General features: G+C 35.3%; 2 protein-coding genes across 2 annotated transcripts; one reads left to right on the forward strand and one right to left on the reverse strand.

The window, feature by feature from the left end:
- The first annotated feature begins 635 nt into the window (after nucleotides 1–635).
- Nucleotides 636–12,695, forward strand: LOC136818470 (adhesion G protein-coupled receptor L3-like). The gene is made up of 14 exons (XM_067074803.1): nucleotides 636–1,707; nucleotides 2,948–3,184; nucleotides 3,460–3,494; nucleotides 3,785–3,900; nucleotides 4,274–4,391; nucleotides 6,707–6,866; nucleotides 7,176–7,242; nucleotides 8,441–8,507; nucleotides 8,647–8,741; nucleotides 8,953–9,076; nucleotides 9,917–9,958; nucleotides 10,563–10,640; nucleotides 11,018–11,087; nucleotides 12,040–12,695. The coding sequence occupies exons 1-14, from the start codon at nucleotides 636–638 to the stop codon at nucleotides 12,174–12,176; spliced, it is 2,418 nt and encodes an 805-aa protein (XP_066930904.1). The 3' UTR covers nucleotides 12,177–12,695.
- LOC136818418 (cilia- and flagella- associated protein 210-like) lies at nucleotides 12,442–21,561 on the reverse strand. Its single transcript, XM_067074753.1, has 14 exons — nucleotides 21,423–21,561; nucleotides 18,939–18,997; nucleotides 18,522–18,727; nucleotides 18,050–18,173; nucleotides 17,741–17,857; nucleotides 16,833–16,921; nucleotides 16,399–16,576; nucleotides 15,821–15,895; nucleotides 15,108–15,151; nucleotides 14,832–14,952; nucleotides 14,622–14,693; nucleotides 14,080–14,163; nucleotides 13,527–13,607; nucleotides 12,442–12,954 (listed from the first exon to the last, which is right to left on the reverse strand). Exons 1-14 carry the CDS (start codon nucleotides 21,472–21,474, stop codon nucleotides 12,601–12,603), a joined length of 1,656 nt encoding a protein of 551 aa, XP_066930854.1. The 5' UTR covers nucleotides 21,475–21,561; the 3' UTR covers nucleotides 12,442–12,600.
- Between the last annotated feature and the right edge of the window lie 88 nt (nucleotides 21,562–21,649).

The following is a 21,649-nucleotide window of genomic DNA, read 5'->3' on the forward strand; positions in this document are numbered from 1 at the left end:
ATTGTTAAAAATTACCAAAAATCGACACTACCAGATAAACATCTTAAAAATTAATAAATTCGACACCCTGTCAGATATCTTCAGAGCCTAGAAAAACCATGATCAGCGGCACGTCCTCATACCCAATTTTGTCTAAGTGCCCCTCCCCCGGAGAATTAAAGTTTCTCACGACTTTCCGCTAGTTGAAGTAAAGAAGTGTTTACGTCAATTACATAATGCACAAATCAAACTTACACAAACCACCGACTCTCTTATATAAGGTTAAAAGGCCCTTTTTCAGGCGCAAATTTGTTTTTATCGCAGAAACAGTACTTTAGAAAATACTCAAGTGGAACTCTCAAAAAGTACTTGGAAAGTACATTTTTCTATTTGTGAAGTAATCGAGCAAAGTGTTTGGTTACATTTTAGATAGTATAAATGACCAAGAAAAAATTTGCAATATCATATATATCCTGAGATAGATTAAACATAGGCTGCTACACAAATCTCTATATACTTAAGCTTTTGAGAAAATCGTTTTATACATCTACTTTAAAGACAAGATTCGTACATAGTGAAGATATCGATTGGCTCACGTCTAGAAATACAAGAACTTGTAACCATTTCATGAATTTTTGCTTTACACCCTTTGAACCATGAATAGCTTGAACATTGGTTTATCATCTGGTGCTCATCAGAGACGATCATTCTACTGGCCAACGACATCATTCCTCATCAGTGAACAACATAAGAAACATGCCCAACGAAGTCGTCGGAGAAGCAGGTCTGCAAGCATGGAGGAACCGCAAAGCAAGAAATTGACAGGCTCACAACGCGATATGTTTAGAAGATCCACAGGCTATTCACTAGACTCTTGCATGAAACAAAATGATGTCCATGTAGTTGAGTTTCGGAAGAAACGGCGATCACACTCTTGTACAGATGAAAGAAATCTTCCTACGGTGAATTCTAATTGCTCGAATACAAGAAAGAGTAGATATTTGGGAGTTCCTTCTGTCACATACGGAAACAAACTACCTAACGAGTTTTCAGAAAGAAACCTTCATCTTCCAGGCAACAGAGTACGAAGCAAATCACATGAGCCTCAAACTCTATTGACATCTAACCTCGTACAAGTTCCAGTAATGGTACACACACGTCGTGAATTTGTTGACAGAATAAAACGGCAGAGGAGTAAATCATATGAAACAACAGAAACTAAAAGCGACAAGTGTAGATATTCAGATCGCTTACGAAGCAAGTCAGCTACGGATGGAGATGAAACAACTATCGACAATAATTGTGACTTGAAATTATTTAAAACAGTTGAAAACAAAGATTCGACAGATTTCTCTATAGAGACAAGAGATGCTCAGAATGGAAATCTTCGAAGGCTAAGTAACTCTAAAGTATCATTCGACGTGAGTGGAAACTCGCTTTGTAATGAAAAACCTGAAACAAGTGAAAACGAAATTGAAGCAAAATTATCCTCGAACCAAATGGTCGGACCATCACCTTTAACCAAACAATCTGCCGTCAATATTGATATTATATGCAGCAAAGAAGTCGACTCGAATCCGGAAGCTCTCATCCAGGATGAAAACGATGAAAATCAATCTGATCTTTCCAAAACTGATAGTAAAACACTCAATGAGACAAAAGTGTTACCCTCTTCACCGAAAGAAAGCCAACAACTAAACAAGAAAGACAATGTTATCAAAGCAAGAAGTTCACAATTAACAAACTCTGTGCAGAATTTATTTTCCTGCTTTTCCCACCTTACAGTAAAACACAAATCGAAACAAAAAAGACAAATTCGTTTTTGATTCATGAAACTATGATTGAAGAATACACCCCGTGTCGCCAGCTCCACTGAGAAATTGACTTTGATTTCATCCCCAATCGAAATTCATTGTTTAGAAATTGCACTCCAAAACCATCCCCACTGGGTTTTTTAACCTTGAAACAGAATTTTTATCCCCATTGAGATTTTAACCGAAATTTTTATCCCCGCTGGAGGAAAAAGTTTCGCCGGGGCTGTGAGACAGGGGTGTAAGAATAAGAGCATAAGTGGAAAGTGGTGATGGACTCAGTCACCTATAAGGGATCTACGTTTTAGAATATGTAAATTAAATTCGTATCTTGAATGGTGTTAAAAAAATGATTACGTATACGTTAAATAATCTAATACTTCGTTGGTGAAAACAACTTCCTAATATTTTTACCAAAAATAACAAAGTAACAAAGTGGAAGACACGATCTTTTCCCCGCAGATATTGCATTGTTTTTAGAAGATCGTTATTGTTTTGTTGCTAACAGATTAGGATTTTCCGGAATTTTCTCTATGACTATTTTAAACTATTGGATAATTCAATGTTTCGAAATACTTTCCAATGTATGCATGTAATATTTATTAATCTTTAATTTCATTAATACAATTGATATCTTGTAAAAGAGATGAATTTTCTACTTTAGTTCCCGCCCTGTTTGGATTTTGTTTTTGAGATTTTAACACCTTAAGCCAACAAAATCGAGTTTCCTCTACCCAATCAATATTATTCCACTATTATCGTTCTTAATTTACAATTTCGGGTCTTTAATGGGGTTGAAAAAGCAAAAACCTCAAAACTATTCGTGGCCTCTAAAACTTTTCATTTTATCTTTTTTTTTGAGGGATAGGAAAAATCTAGAATTAATAGTTGAAATAAATAATATAGTAATTTGTCTTTTTTTATTGAGAAATCTAGAGTACATAGTCGAAATAAAGTTGTTTATCATATCATTCTCGAGTATCTTTGAGGGGATCTGAAGTGTTCGGGGTCTGAAAGGAAAGTTGTTTTTTTTCAGAGTAAAAGATATTGCGCCTTCTAGGATATTTATCACAAAAATCAATTAGCAGGGAATCAATAAATTTCATCAAGATATATTTAAAATCTTTGTTGCCATTATAATATTCATAAATTTTTAGGTATGCTTACATCAGCTGTGGTGATTGCCATATTGCACATCAGTATAACAGCTACTCAAATATCAAATCATACCACAAATAGTTCGATAAACATCACTGCATTTGAAACTCAAAACATTACATCAATAATCAGCAATGTCACTGCTGCACAGAATTCAACAAATAATGTAACAGATTTGTTTATTGTTACGGCTACCAAGAATTCGTCCACTCAATTCAACAATTCAACTGACATAGGTAAATGGTTATGAGGCATTCTAAAATAGAAAGTAGTGTATCAAGCTACGCGCTGCCCAAGGTTTGGGTTCAATTCCAACCGAATCATACCAAAGATATCCAAAATGGTACTTGATGCCTCTCTGCTTGATACTCAGCAATTAAGAGACGAATAAGGGGTAAGTGAAGAAATCTGAGGGAAGGAGTGACGCCTCTCCTTTCATTCGGGTAGCTAAAGAAAAGTAAGCAGCTATTTAATCTTATTCAACAGCTTGTTCTTTTCTTTACACCTTCAGGACAAATTGACCAAGAAGCTATCAGAGCAAAAATCGTAAGTATAAGTTTTTCAGCTAGTGAATCCAGCAGATGTTTTTTGCCTTATTGTAAGGTAACATAACAGTGAAGGCACCTTTACTAAAAAAATGCAAGGGGGGCGTTGATTTGACCGAGTTTGTGTTTGAGTTATATGGGAAAATGGTTACAAAGACTTTCTTAACTGAAAGGTCTATAAAGCTTCTTTGAGTTGCAGGGAATTCGAGTTAAAGATACATCACTGTCTTTGGATATTCGTGTTTTTAATTGTTATGGTAGATTTCTATTCTCTTTTCTGTTTCATGGCAGGCAGAAGAAGCACGTTTGCTTGCATTGATCAAACGCCAAGTGACCATTGAATATTACACTCGAACGATTTCTTATTTCTTTGTTTGGATCTCAGTCATTACATTGTTTTCATTGAAGTAAGTAACCTATAAAACTTTGGAAAACTCCTCATTTCTAATCAAAAGATTATGAAAGTCGAAGAATTTCCGAAAACTTTCCCCTGATTGTTGACGTGCTATCAAAAACTTTTGCACTCAACAAAAACTGTCGTTTTATTCAAAAAAGCTGTTGCGTTATTTCAAAAGCTGTCGTGTTTCCAAATACTGCCGCGTTAATCGAAAAGCTTTCACATTATTCAAAAAAGCTGTTGCTATATTCCAAAAGCTTTCGTGTTTTTAAAAAAGCTGTCATCAAAACCAAAGGCTGTCGACGATGGTCTTCCAAGTTTGCGCTCTTCTCTTCGAAATTAAAGTTGGGAGTATTCTTGACATTTTCTCTTTTAATCTTCAGGTTACCGAAATCAAGTAAATTTTTTGTGCACAAACAATTGCTGCTATCCTATTTGCTTTCGGATTCTCTTCTACTATTCTTCCATGATGATAATAGATGGAGGTTTCTTGGTAATCGGGTGAGTCCTGCTTTTTACACCTTTTTGTGTTCAATCTATTCGCCATAGTTTTATTAAAGAATCAAAAATTTATTTCATAATCATAGCTTTTCGGCTACGCCATCGTCAGTACAACTAGTCAGTACAAACATAGAATGGTAAAATATCACAAATTTTTGTTATCCAAAATATTGAAAAAAATTGCCTAATTATCTACAAACAAAAATTAATCACACCTTTTTATATCAGGCTTTTAAGTGCTGATCAGATGTTGAATCTTTATAAGTTAACACCAGGACCCACACTACCGGGGACCCCCCACCTTTTTGCAAAGTAAAATTTTTGGTTGCGCCTCCTTAGACTTTATATTCCTTGCCCCCACTTTTAATTTCATGGCGTGGGTCCTAAAAACATATAAAAATATATAGGCTTTATATACCTTGAAAAGGGCCCTGGCCGAAACATATTAGAAATTTCTAGCATCAAATGGTATTTTTGTGTCGATCCTCCGTCCAATTAATATAGGCTTTATAATATACCTTATCGGCCAAAACTTAATCGACCCTAAGTGACTAAAATTTGGGCCGACTAAAAATTTAGAAATGGCCAAATCTTAATTATTAGTCGGCCCTTAGGGAGTGGTCAGAAAGTATCTACTAGAGGGGAGTGGAGGATATTTTGAAAAATCAAAAAAAAAAATTGCACCCCCTCCCCTAACCTGGAAAAATTTTTCGAGCCCCCCCCTCATAAGGGCCAATATTTTTTTATGTCAAAGTAAGGTAAGGGAGATAGTTTAGCCCTGTTAAGTTAAAGTATAACAGGGTTAAGACAAGAATCATCAAGTGGTTTTTTCTGAGTTTCTGTAAGATTTTGAAAAAATTACGGCTTATTTTCCCCAGTAGCGACCTGGCTTAATTTTCTGGGGGTGCAAACTATGAAATTGGCGCCCCTGGTATTTTTTGTCCTTATTTGCACCCTCCATTATTAAGTGAAAATATTAAACTGTAAGAGCAGTATGGTTGAAAGTAAAGCCCGGAATCTTTCAGTCAAGAAACTTGGAGTTTGTTTTTTTGTAATTTGAAATGTTAAGGTGTTTTGAACAAAGGAGGCACAACCATGGTTTGCGCCGGCGGAAAATTTTTCAATTTTTAACTTTTAATCTGTCTAAAATGCCCCATATTATAGCACCAAAAATAAAGCCACTCAAATAAAATACATGAGCTGTTGATACTTGAAATTGAAGTTTTGTACTTGATAATCTAATCAGATTATTAGGTTACCTGATCATCTTATCTAAACTTTTGCGGTACTTTACTCTCCATTAAAGATCAATGGCTAAAAGAGGCTAGGGATAAGGGGCACTTTGGTGAGAAAGGTCAAACAACTTAAAAGAGCTACTAAAAAGGAGAAATTTAGTCAGCATAAGCAGGCGTAAGACCACAAAAACGACAGCGAGCATCAACAAGTTTCGATCTTTTTGGTATTCTCTCTGGGGGTGAGCATCCTCTTGAACTACTGGTTGATACACAACACCTTGCTTCGGCTTTTCGCGATTCAATGTTGATGGTATTTTCGGAAAAACTCAAGAAAAAAGATGCAAGAGCGCAAAGAAAAAGCGCCGCACGCGAAAAAAAAATTAACATAACACTTTATAAAAGGCGTTATAAACGTGTGGAAGAGTGCCAAATTGCCCAATTAAACATCAACCAAATTTTGGCTCCCCCTTGAAAAGCTCTTTTGGTGCCCCTCTCAGATCTCTCTGGGGATGCATTGCACCCCCTGCACCCCCTGCCAGGTCGCCACTGATTCCCTGAAAAATTACTTATAATGTACACAATCTCCCTGAGTCTATTTTGAAACTGATGGTGAGATGTCGAATACCATTTTTCATCAGACATTACAGAGGCATCTCAATTACTGAAAAGAAAATTTTGAAGATTGGTTACTCGAGACCCTAAAATAAAAGCTATTCTGTTGTTAAAAGAGGAGTCTGAAAATAAAATTTTCTGAGTTTGAATTTTCCTATAAAACCTATATTTTCCAGGTTTTCCTGGGTCTGCCTAGTAGATACTTTCTGACCACTCCCCCTTAGTGACTAAATTTTGACGAGGTGGCTAAAATTAGTGCCGACTAATAATTAAGGGCCGAACTAAGTTTTGGCCGATAAGGTAGTAGAAATAGGAAATAAAGTAGATTTGACTCCGATCCACTGGGAAGAGCAGAAAGAATAGTTATTAGACTCCCAAAGCAAGTTGAGGGTATACGTCGTTGTACCCTAGGGGCTCTTGAACACTCTTAAAATGTACAATTTTTAACATCCTAATTTTCTATTTCAGCCATTATGTATTGGTTCAGCCATTTTGGTGCATTACTTTTCCACTACTGTTTACACCTCCATGTTGGTCGAAGGTCTTCATATTTGCTTCAAGTTGAAAACGGTTTTCGAATCAGCATTCGAAACGAGGCGTCATCTTTTCTATGCATTCATCGCTTGGGGTAGGTACCAAAAAATGAGTCAACTTTGTTTCTATCGAAATACAAGTTGTGGTGACAGACTGTATAATGTTATCGTGAATCTCAGAACTTAATAACGATTCAAGGCATGATGGGGAACATCTTTGTCACATAACGCCTAATCATATCATAGCAGTAAAGTCATGGATCTAAACATCACCAAAATGAGTTTATAAGTGCGATTCGTCTTCACAGGTTGTATTCAATTACTTTTAGAAGATGGATTTGATTTGGCCGACTATTGAAATCGACTTCCAATCGCTCAAAATTTTAACGTCTCTTTATTTCTAGGTATTCCATTTGTAAGTACATCCATTACAACTGGGATATATTTCAAAGACTTTACAATGACTACCAGGTAATTGTTTCTCACTTTTATATCAACCTTTTCCTGACAAGTGAAAATGCCTTGTTGTAAGACACATATAAGAACTTTACCGGTCGCGTCTAATGTTTAAGTGAATCCCAAGGATCTTTCTAGATACTCCTGGATAGGGTACTTAAATGATCATCCGACACATAGTTGAGACACATGGAAGTATCTATTAGTAACTTTATTCGGATGGCTTATACTAGACGTCGCCTAAGGTTTTCGGACTCTAGGTAAATATTCGATTTTTGACGTTTTTTTACTTTCGAGGCTCCTGCAGTAGCGAAAGAATCGAATGTTTTCGAAAATCGTGGAACTTAACGGAATGAAAAGACTCGGTTTTTGGTGAGGTGCTCGCTATATTCGGATAGCCTTGGAGGATTTCAGACAGTGGCGTTGTGGCAGGGGGACCGGGGGGCCATGGCCCCCCAGCGGAGCTTTTTTGAAGGGGCGCCGAAGAGCAAGGGGCGCCAAAAGAGATTTTTTTAAACGCCTCAATCTTAAAAATCATACTTTATGCACCTTTAACTGCGCCCCAGGACCAATTTTACTGAGATAATTTTAAAATGCTTGCAATTTTTTCACTCGCTTCGCTCGCAATAAAATTGATTCGTAACTTCTTTCCAATCTAGCTAACTTACAAGTTTTTTGGGTACAATATAGCATTATTAAATGAAAATCGAACTGCACCCCAAGACCAAATTGCTGACAACAATATTGAAATTATAGAACATCAATTTTTTCGCTCGCTTTGCTCGCATTACACATTCTTTCTTTTAAGTTTCTTTTCACTCTAGCAAGTGTCAAATTTGTCTATTTTTATTTAGTGATTTAGGGTGGCAGTCGATCTTCAAAAATTTTCTAGTAGGCCCCAACCATGGTGGCGCCTGTTTATCCCTTTTCCATTCATCAAAGATATATCTACTCTTATCCACTAAAACATTCCCTTCCTCGTTATCCCTAGGCAAATAAATTAGTAAAAGTTTAGAAACTGGTGGGTGGGGCGCCGCTTTGGAAAATTGGGGGCGCCATTTAAAAAAAATTAACTTTGGCCTCTCCAGAAAAATTTTCCCACAACGCCACTGGATTCAGAATTCTTTCTATCGTTCCGAAAAAGACGTCATACACTTTTGCTGCTTTGATTGAACGTTGTTATAACTATGAAGTAAACTTTCTCGTTTTGCAGCTGTTATTCCTTGCCGACTGCAGAAGCCAAATGGAAATGGAAAGGTCCTGTAGCTGTCATTCTTTCGGTAAGAATAATCTTGAAAGATATCTGATTGTAGCAAAATGTATCACCCTGGTATTTTATTGAAACGTAAATCAAACTGTCAACAATTTACTTGGTGTATTTTCTACTTGGTATATATTTTACACAAAATTCGATTTTAGATCAACATGCTGTGTTTTATGTTCGTCCAATACATCATATTCAAAAGTTTATTCTTCGCAAAATCTCTTCCAACAAGAAACTACAACAAGATACGGTAGGTCCTCGGGGGGGGGGGGGGGGGTAGGGGTACTAGGTTTTGCGAGATGACGAGTATGTCCGAGCTGAAATTCGAGACCCCTAGAGAGACTGAATTTCGAAAATATTGTCCATTTTTGCCACCCTTAGAGATCTTAGATATCTCTTCAAAAATTTATGACCCTTTGAGGGAGTCAATTTTAGATTTTAATTCTTTTTCAAAATTTCAGTTCAATGGCTCGGTCAGTGACGGCAATCATGCCATTGCTTGGAATCAGTTTCATCCTTGGTTTCTTTATTGAATACAACCTTGAAATCATTGGTTATATTTTTGTCGTTTCTAATGGTGTTTTGGTATGTCTATAACCCAGCTTGTATCTTTTCAGTCTTATTTGTGTCTCAGAAACTGTTCAGCTAACGTTTCCAGACCATCTAAAAAGTACTTTTAAACTATTAAAAATGACAAATGATAAAAATAACGACAAAAGAACGAAATATTTTGCCATCCCAACCCCCGACCTTAGAAGTGATACCAGACCTACGTATTCATTACTGTTTGTACTTAACGCTTTTATAAAAGACTAAAGAATGATAAATAACGCATTCATCTACGTCTCTATTTGGTTGACCTGGGAACATTAGCTGGACTATGTCTTCATCTTAACAAGAAACACCACAAAGACGGAGAGGCCAGGGACTTTGTATGCTTCCCAGATTTAGGAAAGGAGGTTTCATTGCAACTCCTTGATTGTTTCTAATGGTATAACCGTCAGTCACTCGGCATTAGCGAGTTTATGTATTTGGACTTTTGAGGACGGTAAAGTGACTAAATCGATTTGGAAAAACCCGCAGTGCTGACCCGCAAAATCGAGGACGGTAAAAGTGCTGATTTACCGCCGTCCTCAGCTGGTCATGATCTAGTCAAATTAGAACCTAAACGTCTCCGTCGCTCAAAAACACACATACATAAACTCGGTATTAATTAATTTCCCCTGCGAACTATCCATTCTTTTCCTGAATTTAAATCTTCATTCTTGATATTCATGACGTAATCTTTTATACGGAAACACCTGAAAAACACTGGACGTTTGCCAGCAGTTTTGAATTTAATTTTCGGGTTTTCCCGTATAAAACATTACGTCATGAATTTCATAAATGAATTCTCTTAAAAGTTAATAATGCTTTACGTTTCAGGGCTTTTTGTTTTTCGTGTTTCATGTGTTGTTGGATAAACAAGTAAGTAAAGCTCTTCAAACGTACCTTAAGAAAACTGAAATGACATGAAATGAAAATTGGACCAAAAATAGCAATTTTGAATTCAGAACACCCTCCTCCCAAAATACTAAAATTATCCCGATTTTTTTTTTTGTAAAATAAAGTGAGAAAAAGTTACAAAATTGCAACCCTGTGAGAGCCATTTCTTAAATTTTCTGATTTTGGATCCCTGTTAGAGATTTCCAGAGATTTAAGAAGAGACCCTGCCCAGTGGCACGTCCCCGTACCCATTCTTGCCTAAGTGCCTCCACCGGGATCCTCCTATACAATCCCTATCGGAAATGTCCATCGTTGGTCCTTTAACAGAAGGCATAAAAAACTGCAATGATTTATAATTAAAATCGGCTCTCTGTGCAAAGGCATCAATAACCTACCAGGTTATATAATAAATCATAGGTCTGTTCTGCACAAAGTCAAGGCATCCTCTTAATATTAGTTACTTGATAGCTATTAAATTTTAGCAAAAATTGAACCTCTGGTGCTCTTAAACTTTCACTCATTAAAAGTGGCATAATGTAAATGTTGTTGGACTTTTTACTTGATTATGTAAAATTTTCGATTGTAGGTCAGAGTCCAATTTAAGAAGCAAGTATTCGGACGAAAAGATCTGAAAATCAGCTCAACTCAACACCAAGAACCAAAGGTTAGTTTGAGCATTGACACTGTCGAATTAAATTACTCCGATGATCCAAAAACGATCTCTTTCCCTCTTTATTTGTTCGCTTTATTTGAAAGTAAGGAATTAAAGTCTGTCTCACAATATTTTGAAGCGGAGATAAAAATGCTGTAATTTTATCGAACTAGAGAGTGGTTTTGTACTCGATGAAAACATAGTCAAAAAAGACTGGAAACGGAGATGAAAAATACAGAAGAAAAAATCAACTGTAACATACTTTAGAAATATGGATCATCCATTACTAGATTTTGGCTGGAGACATCATGTAGTCATACTTGGAGGAAAATAACAGAATCAAATATTTTGGTCAAACCTCTTTTCATAAAATATTTTTTTCGTTTTAGAGAAAGGAGACGGTCCATTGGAACCGTCGTTTGAGTTGCACGTTCGATGTTAACCGAAGGTCAATCAAAGGTAAGAAAAGCTTGGTGAAGTATTTCTTAAAGGTTTAATATAAAGATTAAAAGTGGAAAACCTTGGTAAAATGAATGGGTTTAGTCCACGGCGTTGTAAATCTAGTTCTAGAGAAAGAAATCAAATGAATTTCGAAATATTTCTTTGGGAACCGATTAAAACTTTTTAGCCTAAACAAAAAATAGAAACATTTAGCGTAAAAAAGAAAATTGCTTGTGACGACTGACACTCCAAAGAGCCTGTTCCAATGAAAAATGGAATGATTTATTCAAATGACATCATTTTCAATTAATGGTCGATGGCACGCACTAGCCGTTGAAAGTAGATTTAGAGCGCCATGGTTTAGTCTTAGTTTGGTAACAAATTTTTCATGCCTGATATTATATAGTCCTTCGTCATAATCTGTTTGATTTAGTTGCTTAACTTGTTTGAGTTAGTGTTGCTATTTAAACTGTCTCTTACAGTTGTGTCACTGTCCGAAAAAATTCTTTCAAGAAAAGAGTGTCGAATGGCTGAACACAGAATCTAAAGACTTGGGAATCTCAAAAATAGTTGCATTGAGATGAGATTTGTACACTAACACCCTGTATATCTTATATATTCAGTCTAGACGCGAGTTTTTCCGTACAATCGCAACAAAATTGTGTCAAGGACTCAATACACTCTTCTCGAGATGCATAAATTTATTGTTGTCCTCGTTTTCAAACAGATTTCATTGCTATAAAATTACATATTCACAATGATAATTGTGTTGTTTACACCTCATGAGACATTTTGAATTTCAAGTACTTTTGTTTTAGAGTTAACGTTTGCCTTTTGGGAATTTAAATTGGTTTAGATGTATAATTTCATAGCAATGAAATCTGGTTGAAAACGAGGACAACAATAAATTTATGCATCTCGAGAAGAGTGTATTGAGTCCTTGACACAATTTTTCATTTCTTTTTGGCAGGAAGAACGAATGAAAGCATGACTTTAGAGGAAGATGATGAAATTTACGAAGGAGAGTTTACAACAACCACAACGCACATGGAAGACACCGAAACTTCTTTTACTGTCATGCAAGTCCAAGATTCACCTCAGTTATAAATATCATATTACTCTCTGCGGTATTTGATAACTCACACTCCTTGCAAGGAAAAGTATTCTCCGTGTGTGGAAATTAGATAAAAAACTTGATAAAAAATTCGTGCAAAACTCTTGAATTTGTCTTCAAAAAGTGTAAAGCTCTGGGACGTGAAAAGGTCAGCAACCTATTGTCACCAAGTAGTCAATTATCTGTAGAATATTCCCTGAATATCATTACAAAGCTATGCTTCCAGCATTCTACGAATTAACAGGACAATTATGTTCATTATGTTCAAATTCTATTATATCTAATCATTAAAAATATATACAGTACGGCATCATTATAAATTAATCATTTCCAAGAATTTTATAATATAAAAATATATCAGAAATTAAAATTTGGAAATAAAAAAAATTAATTGAAAGAAAAATTACCATGTACAAATTACCATGTGAATCCAAGTCTGGTTCCTGATTTACCGACATGTCCGTAAACGCGATTTCCGACACTTTCGTCTTTCAAATAATGCGGTAATTGGACCCCAGTAGCGTCAGCAACTATATAACTCGGCCTTAAACCTGCATTACCTTCAAATTTAGGTCCACGTCCTCCACCAGGACCTTCTCGGGCGGCTTTAATTAAAGGAAATGGGTTACGCCCATTATCGGTAGCATTTGTGATGACTTTATCAGCGTAATTTTGGAAAATTTCTTCTTCCTTTACTAGAAGCTCTTTATTATTTTTATCGACTTCCAATTGCTCGTTTCTTTCCTTCGCACTCTTGTCTTCTTTCTGGAACTAAAAAAAATCGAAATAGAAGTGTAAGAAATTTATTTCCCCCTTGCGTGCGCGAAGACAGAACAATATCGAGTTCATGTATTTGCACTTTTGAGGACGGTGGAGTAACTGCTCTTCAGTCAATCAGGATCTAGACAAATCAGAAGCTAACTATCTCTGTCACCTGTTGTCGCTATTTGACATTTCTCAGGCCATTCTCAGGGAACGCACCTCTCACGCACGCCCAACCAAGACTAGCTCAACTGCAAAGGGTGTAACTACCCCATAAAACGTGATACGTACTTTTGTTAGTAAGAAAACAGGTTCCGAAACCAAGAAAATAATGTGAGTGAAGGTGGAGAGTCTATCAACATATTTCCCTAACATCCTCTCTGGAAGAGCTTGGGATTCAAACACAGTCCATTGCGGTGAAAGTCTGTGATCGAAACCTTCACACTACCAATCGGCAGAATGTTAGTGAGATAAAGTGATATCATTATCCAGATGGTGAGTGATTGTAGACCGAGTTTATCGTTCTACATCTGCAATTTGAGCGTTACTAAGCTCATTTCAAGAAAATAATGGTTACGTACCATCTGATCTTTGTGTGTGCTTTGTAATTTGCTTGCTACTTGCCGTTTCTCTTTACGCTCCTTTTTCTTGTCTTCGAAAAACTGAAAGGGGAAAAAGATGTTAAACGTAGTTGATTGACGTGATACTGAGTTTCAAATCATCGTGAAGAATTAAGCTATTCATGATATGCACCACTGGAGAGTCTTCCGAGAATTTTCACCCAATACGTCACTTAAAGAATAGAAAAAGTGACGTATTATTGGGTGGAAAATTTTAAAAATTCTTAGAAGACTTTCCAGTGGTATATTTCATATGCGCCATTGCTATGTCTTCTGAAATTACATTCCCAATATCTGATTGGTTTGTAAGTGACATAAAATCCAGTAAAATCAGTCAATACGTCACTTGTAACCAATCAGTTGGTGATTATGTGAAAGATATTGATATTATATGGTGCATATCATGAATTTTCGTACAGTCACAAAAAATCGTGTCTTTGAAAGTTTAGATTGAGGATTTAGCAGCTAAGGAGTTTAAGCTACATTCGTTCTTTTTGGATGTAAACTTTTTTACCTTATTGTCTTGCTTGATACGTTGCTGCAACAACATTTGATCTTTTGCTTTATTCTCTTGTTGCTGATGATTAGAATCCGTCATCTGGCAATAAAAAAAACAATGAAATCACTGGAACCATCTGATCTGGCCATTAGCTTCAATAAAATAATGCAATTATCAAAAACATTAAAGCCTGAAGTGCTAGAAAGGAATCTTTGAGCTTTCTCGAGCAAGAAAAAGTGAAACCTTTTAAGATTTGCGCCGCATTTAGAATGACAGATTGAATCTAGCGATTTTCTATTCTTCACACGACACGTTTTTCGAGATCTGGCGATATATTTTACTTGCAATCCAGCCCTTCTTGTGAAAACAACGCGTGTCACTCGTTTAAGAGGGGAACTAAGTGGCTTCATTTCCGATGCAAGAGTTTAATCCTTTAGTCCCTTTGGGGCTTTCGACTCAATGGTTGAAAACGCAAAAATCAACAAAGACTTCACATCGTCTTTCAATATGGGCTTGACTTTGTTGAATAGAGAAGTAAGATGAATAAGAGCTCTTACCATTTGTATGCGATGATTTTTCATGGCTTGTAAAGAGTCCTTTTGTTTTTGCTGTTTGCGGTTTAATTCTTCCTGTTACATGGAAAGATCAAAAGAATGAACAAATTAATATTCAAAATTTTTCAAATATATTTTTCCTCGTATACATCATGAATGGAAGGTCTGTCATAGATGGACTCGGAAAAGAGACATTCGATGAAAATTCCTCACCATTCGTTTTTGTTCTCGTTCGGCGACAGCTTTGGCGATGCGATCATCTTCGTCATCAATTTGTTGTTGCATGCTGTCTTGTAGTTTACTGCGCATCATCTCTGTATGTTCTTGGAAGTTACTGTGAAGAATGGAGAAAGAAGACAATAAGATTAAAATTCAGCAAAAACACCCCTAAATGAGTTCAGGAGATCTCAGCGTTCTTCTTCTTTTCTTCTAAACGGACAAACAATCAAGATCAAATGTTATCAAGAATTGGAAGAAATGGAAACTTACTCGAAAATCTGTTGTTCTTTCTCTTTCCGCATGTTAGCCATTTTCTAAAAAGTAAATGAAACATATTCACGCCGTTGAATATTACTTCTAGTTAATAAATCACAATTATCTAATGAGGGCGTTAACCCTTTAAGTGCCACGGTCATTTTTTCTTATTTTTTTAAAGAAAATCGCTAGTTCGAACTTTAAAGGCTTATATCTCCGGATCTAGAAGGAGTTAGAAGCTCGTTTATAGTCTGTTGGATAGCTTAGAGTCCAAATTTGTAGGTTCTTGGATAACTCGTTCAGAAACCAGAAATTATCAAAAAAACTGTCAAAATCTTAAAAAAGTGGAGTTTTGTCAAATTTTTGCATATTTTTGACTTTTTAGCTTAAAATCTCGCTGAAAAGACTCACTTTTGATTTTTTTTTTTTTGCTTGGCTATGAAGCCCAATCCGATTCGTACGAGTTAGACCAAAAATGACGATTTCTAACTCAAACTGGGCATTACAGGAGGAATTACCCCTCCTACATAGCCCATGTCTGATAAATACGACATTGGCACTTTTAAAAGGGTTAATGAAAGGCTATACAATGTCTGCTAACCTTTTTTGAGGAATTCCTTCTTTGATTGGGGTTTTTCAGCATACGAGGCGTGCCTACTTTTTTCATTTAAAAAGCATGAAATCGACTCTATCATTATGTGTAGGGAGTAGATAGAGTTATTTCTTACCTTTTTCGCTTTGACGAATTTTTTGATTTTTTCATTTTCAGCTTCTTCTTTCAAAAGATCTTCTTGCTCTTTTTCCTGAAAGAAAAATTGAGGTGTCATTAATTTCTCCGACAATATTTCCTCTTCCATTGACGGGTTATTGACCAATTATAAAATTGCTACTAAAACATTGAAAAGGATCCCATAGGATTAAAATCCGGGTGGGGGTTACTTAGGCAAAATGGGTGCGTCATAAGGGTTCTTTTTTCACACTTCCGAAAGTCATTCAAAAGGATACAGAAACCATTTAAACAGCAATTGAGTCTCTGTAAGGATTCCAAAATTACCAAATTCAAAAATAGGGGTCATAAATTATTGAAATTTGGTCTAAAATTACTCTAAGGGTAGCAAAAACGTCAAAAATGGACAAAATTTTCTCTCTGAGGGTCGATTTTCGAAATTTGACTCGGATATTTAACCATCATCTCGCAAACCACCTAGTACCCCTGGATAAAATCATTGAAAAGACAAGTATGATAGTAATGGAAAAGTATCACGAACAGATATTACATGTTTTCACAAACAAAAAACGATCTTACCCTTTTTAATTGTATTTCATTTTTATAAAATTCTTGAAGTGCCTTTTTCTTTTGGCGGTGTTTATTCGCGATGGTTTTCTTGGTGTTACAATAAGCATCGAATTGATCTTTCAGAGTCTTTCCTTCCTCCTTATCCTCACTTTTTTCCAATTGTTTGATGTTGTCACAATCTTTGACCCTTATATAAAAAAAAGACACATCGATCAGTTGTAAAGTAAAACTTGAATATTGATTAAAAGTTCTACTTAAGCTTTTCAAAGTGATCAAATAAATGGATTGGTTTAACCTAAAAAAAAAAATCTTGAAATCATGAAATTTAAAAGTAACCTTTATCAAAAAAGCTTACAGATTATAGAATGAAATTCAAATGATATATACATTTATTCAAAGATTATTCAATGAATCCACTCAAAATTGAGAAAAAAATAGCTTACTGTAATTTTTGGAAATTTGCAACTTCCGTAGATCTTTGTCTAGTCTCCTGTAATTTTTCTTGTTCTGCTTTCAGAAGATCGTCAAGATTCTGATAAAGAAACGTTAAATATGTAAAAAGTCATTTTGGTGGCGTATTTGAAAATCAAATCTAAGATATTGATGATATGAGATGAAATTTCAATACAAACAAGTGATACTTTTATGGACCTACCTGGTTATGCATTTAACACATATATAATTGATATCTACGTGAGCATGAACGTTAAACAATCATTCAGAACACAAATAGTGACGATTTATTAAAATTAGTCGTTTGTTTCTTATAAAAAAAACGTTTAGAAACCAAAATTTCATGATCTTGAAATATTCTTTTCATTCAAGACTTCGTGAGCATAAAAACATCTATCTCATCAAAAAATTGAGTAATTTGGCTAAGAACATTGATGTATGCTTATTTATTAATAGTGATTCTTATAGATAAAGATGCGTTTTTTGAGCTGAAAAGTTTTTTTACAAAAATCTGCTTCACCCATCTTTTACCTACTTTCATGCAAAAAATCAGAAAAAATTAATGATCCAATTTTTCACAAAGTCCAAAAAACCCGTTTTTTAGCCGTTTTTTGGCCCAAATTTACCCCAAATTTTTTTTTTTCGAAAATAGGGCTCCGTCACATTTTGGCCACTACCATTTTGCACCTTTGTACCAAAAACCAAATGATTCCTATGATTCAATCTTGGGAAAAGCTGGTAACGAACGGACGGACGGACGGACAGAGGTGAATTTATAGGACCTCCACCCCACCGGGGTAGGTCCAAAAACGAAATATGAAAAATTGTGTATTATTCTTTTAGAAATTGGGTCCTCTAGATTTGCACCAAATTATTGAACATAACTCTAAATAGGTACCTGTTTTTGCAATTTGATCAAGTGGTTTTCTCTTTCTTTCTGAAAATCCTGTCTGGAATTTTTGAAAGCAATTTGTGCATCTCTTTCCTTTAAAACTTCAGTCAATAAAAGTGCACCCTATGAGAAGAAAGATATTCATTAAAGTTGAATAACGCATACATACCATTACAAAGTATTACATTTTGAGGTCCTAGGACATTTACTAATTGTATCGTTGAATAGAATGGCCTCTAGTGAAAGTTGTCTACCATCAGCTGTGACTTAGGATCAATGGATTTTTTTTTAAGTAGGGACTTTAAAACTACTCACATGGAAGCCTTTGACACGATCAGTCTCATAATATTGTTGTTGTTTAGCCCTCTCAATGGCTTCTTTACGCTTTTGTGCTTGAATTTTAGCTTCTTCAATATCAATCTTTTTACGTTCCTCCTGAAAATGATAATTTTACAAAAAAAGGTTACAGTATATGCCTGGAAAATTGAGTAATCAAAATTAAAGAAAACGTTTTAGAGTATTTGATGGGATACATAGCTAACTTGAGAATGTTTAAGAATCTTGAACTAAAGCCAACCAAAGCTATCATAATTCACTTTCTATACAAAAGTTTCACAAAACTCAAACGCTAAGGGGTTCAATTAATCAATTGTTCACTAATACAGAGTTCAGTTAATATAAAGAGTGAAGAGTATAAAGCAAAAAGAAAAAGTAAGACTAACAAAGTGACAAAGACACAGAATAAATTGAGTACGCTTGAAAGAGCAAATTTGGTATGGTACCTCTTCTTGTTTCTTCGCGGAGTTTTCTAGCTTGAAGTTTTTTCAACCTCTGGCCTTCGATAGTATTCTCCCAATGTTTAACCAACTCTTTTGACGCTGCGTGAAGATTCTCTCTATCACGTCTCTTTTGTTCTGCTTTTTCTGAAGCTTCATTGTACCGTGCAAGATTATTTTGTATTCGCTGCCAATCTTTTGGTTGAAAGACAGCAACCTAAATAAGAATTTCAAGTGCATACAATTTTCATTAAAAAGTATATATTTTTTAATTTTAGACAAATTCTGTTTTATTTTGTTGTTGAATGTTGACACAGAAACCACACTACCTGAAACTAGGAAAGTGATCTCCATAGCATTTTATATTAAAGAGTTTTTCAATTCTTCTATTTATAGTGAGATATATAAACCTTTGGATGTTTACCTACCTCATTGGGATTGATTCCTTGAGCCATGAGACCAATTCTTGGTAACTCTGATGCTAATCCTAAATTATAAAATACATATATAGCATAAAGTTTACTGACTTGTTGACTCTATTTTTGCTAATTTTTTTAAGTTTGTCCAGTTGACACAATTGATGATGTTTGTGGTGATTTATTACAGTATTCATTTTCACCAGAAATATCAATAAAAGTTCATTCCGGGCCATTTGTTTTGGTTTTCAAAACAGACGAAGCGATCAAACTGAAACATGGCGAGTAAAAAATATCAATGTTTCTAGCTAGATTTGAAAAAAACGTCAACAACTTTTAACCCATCCACCCACTTGCTTCGTCTGTTTTGAAAACCAAAACAAACAGCCCAGAATGAACTTTTATTAATATTCTGGTGAAAATAAATACTGTAATAAACTTTTTTTTTGAACGCTTCGTCAATTGACATTTTTCTAACCAAAAATTTATGTGAGTGACCCCTTACAAATTAAAGATTGTGTACTGATTAAAAGAAAAAATATGAAACATATTTTGGCAGTACTATATGTTTTCAATTTATGAATTAAATCAGCCTGTCTTTTCCTATCTATGTGCTGTGCCCAGCTTTAGAAAAGAACTATTTTATTACCAACTTTTTTTTCGACACCAACTTTTTTTTTCGACACCAACTTTTTTTTTTCAACACAAACTTTTTTTTTCGACACCAAACAAACTTTTTTTTTTCGACACTAACTTTTTTTTTTCGATACCATTTTTTTCCCTTACTACCAACTTTTATTTTCCGATACTAACTCTTGTCTCGATTACCTTCTAACGTACCCTGAGTATCAGAGGTTAAGTTTTCAAAGAATATATTAACCTCTGAAGACCGATAATAGGAATTATATCGTGTATGTGTCAATCTAATCACTGTAGAACGTATCAAAGATGAAGAGCAAATATTACCTTATTAAAAATATCTAGCAGACTGTATCAGTATGCAGTTTACTATTTACGAATTCCCCAGAAACCTTAAAGATATTAGAATTCCCCAGAAAGTTTAATTGAAGTGAGTTTCTTTCAAAAGAAATCTTTTACAGTACGTGATCCCCAAATGTATAACAGTAATTACTAAATGGGAATAAAAATATCAACTTTGAACTTCATCCAAGATCTTGGATGGTCGTCATGGTTACTTTTGTCTGCGTTGATTGCGCGCTGAATAGAATCTCGATTCGTCAGCACAGCGTCGACATAAGATTTCGACCTGTGCTTTTTACGGTACACAACGCGATACCAGATTTCTGTAAAGCCCGAAGGGCTAGATGGAGTGCTTTAAGCTCTTCCAAGCAAAAAAAGTGAACATCGGAAAAAATATTTCTGCTAATCTTTCCGAAAATCTTCTGATTGGTCAAGCTCTGAAATTCTATTAGAATGTCACGTGACTTATTCAACATCTAGCTAGCCCTTCGGCTGCTTCGGGCTTTACTACATCATTGCCAATAATCTATTCTGCTCTAAAAAGGCGGCACGATTGGGCGTGATGACCATTGAGTTTCAAGCCCGAAGGGCTAGAGGCGAATCTTTAACCCTTCTCAGGCAAGAGAAATTGAAGCTACTTATTTCCCTGCTACTTATTTTCCCAAACGCGCATAGAACGCACTCCAATCATGACGACGGATTGTATCTAGTGATTCTTTTGTTTTGGAGGACTACATTTTGTGAAATCTAGCGATAGGAAAAAACAACAGAAAAAAAACTGAAAGTTCACAAACCAAATTTGAAGTAAAACACAAAGTATATACAAGTACAAACTATAGGAATGACTTCAAGTTCAACCGAAACAAACTTCCAGACTTCGTCCTAGTCAGTATTCATGCTGGTGTTTCAGCTTTTTATTTTTTCAATCCCGTTTGGAAAAGTTTCATGGTGGGCATTTCGTTAAAGCCCCAGACACACATTATATTAATCAGGTTGGGTGGACGAGACAATAACCAAAAAGGTTGACTTCGTAAAAAAGAAGTTTCGTAACCGGGTCTTGAAAAGAAGTTGGTATAGACCTTTTTTTAATAATGAGGCCACCCTGTTGAATAATTATGTAGTCCAGCAAAAAAAACAATGATATAGCCATGCTTAATTATTATAATATGCATGAAACAGTAATTATGCATGGCTGTATCATTGTTTTTATGCTGGACTACATAATTATTCAACAGGGTTTACCTCTTTAAAAAAAGGTCTATTGGAAAAAAAATTGGTGCCGAAAAAAAAAATTGGTGTCGGAGAAAAAAAGATGACTGTATGAAAAAACATGAAGTTGGTCGCAAAAAACGAAAAGTTGGTATCAGAAAATAAAACTGATGTCAAAAAACAAAAGTTGGTGTCGAAAAAAAAGTTGATAATAAAAAGTAATTCGGCGCGCCATAAAAAAGTAAAGAACACAAAGATTTTGCTTGCATTTCGAATCAGAAAGTGAAATATGGCAAAAATTGGTACCTCCATTCTTCACCTGACCTTCTCTTCTTCCATGCATGATAAGTGAGGACATTTTCAATCAATGAATGAGCTGTAAAACCTGATCACTGGCTGGTCTTTTCCTGATTTTGATCTGTGATTGTTCACTCCGTCGCCATTTTGTTTTGATGATTTCCAGTTGTTTGTTTACATCCGAACTATGACAACTTACACGCACCCGGGCGAAAAAATAATGCGGAAATGACCTT

Source organism: Clytia hemisphaerica, unplaced genomic scaffold (assembly GCF_902728285.1).
Source record: "Clytia hemisphaerica strain Z4C2 unplaced genomic scaffold, Clytia hemisphaerica genome assembly, whole genome shotgun sequence".
NCBI classification, from domain to species: domain Eukaryota; kingdom Metazoa; phylum Cnidaria; class Hydrozoa; order Leptothecata; family Clytiidae; genus Clytia; species Clytia hemisphaerica.

Bases quoted from the DNA above. Each gene is read 5' to 3' on its own strand.
- LOC136818418 (XM_067074753.1), bottom strand. From the start codon at position 21,474: ATGTCCTCACTTATCATGCATGGAAGAAGAGAAGGTCAGGTGAAGAAT. The intron at 18,174-18,521 runs AAGAGGTACCAT...AAATTATCATTT, and splicing joins AAACTCCGCGAAGAAACAAG to TCAGGAGGAACGTAAAAAGA. The intron at 14,164-14,621 runs GTAAGAGCTCTT...TTTTATTGCCAG, and splicing joins AAAATCATCGCATACAAATG to ATGACGGATTCTAATCATCA.
- LOC136818470 (XM_067074803.1), top strand. From the start codon at position 636: ATGAATAGCTTGAACATTGGTTTATCATCTGGTGCTCATCAGAGACGA. The intron at 3,901-4,273 runs GTAAGTAACCTA...TTTAATCTTCAG, and splicing joins ATTACATTGTTTTCATTGAA to GTTACCGAAATCAAGTAAAT. The intron at 11,088-12,039 runs GTAAGAAAAGCT...TCTTTTTGGCAG, and splicing joins TAACCGAAGGTCAATCAAAG to GAAGAACGAATGAAAGCATG.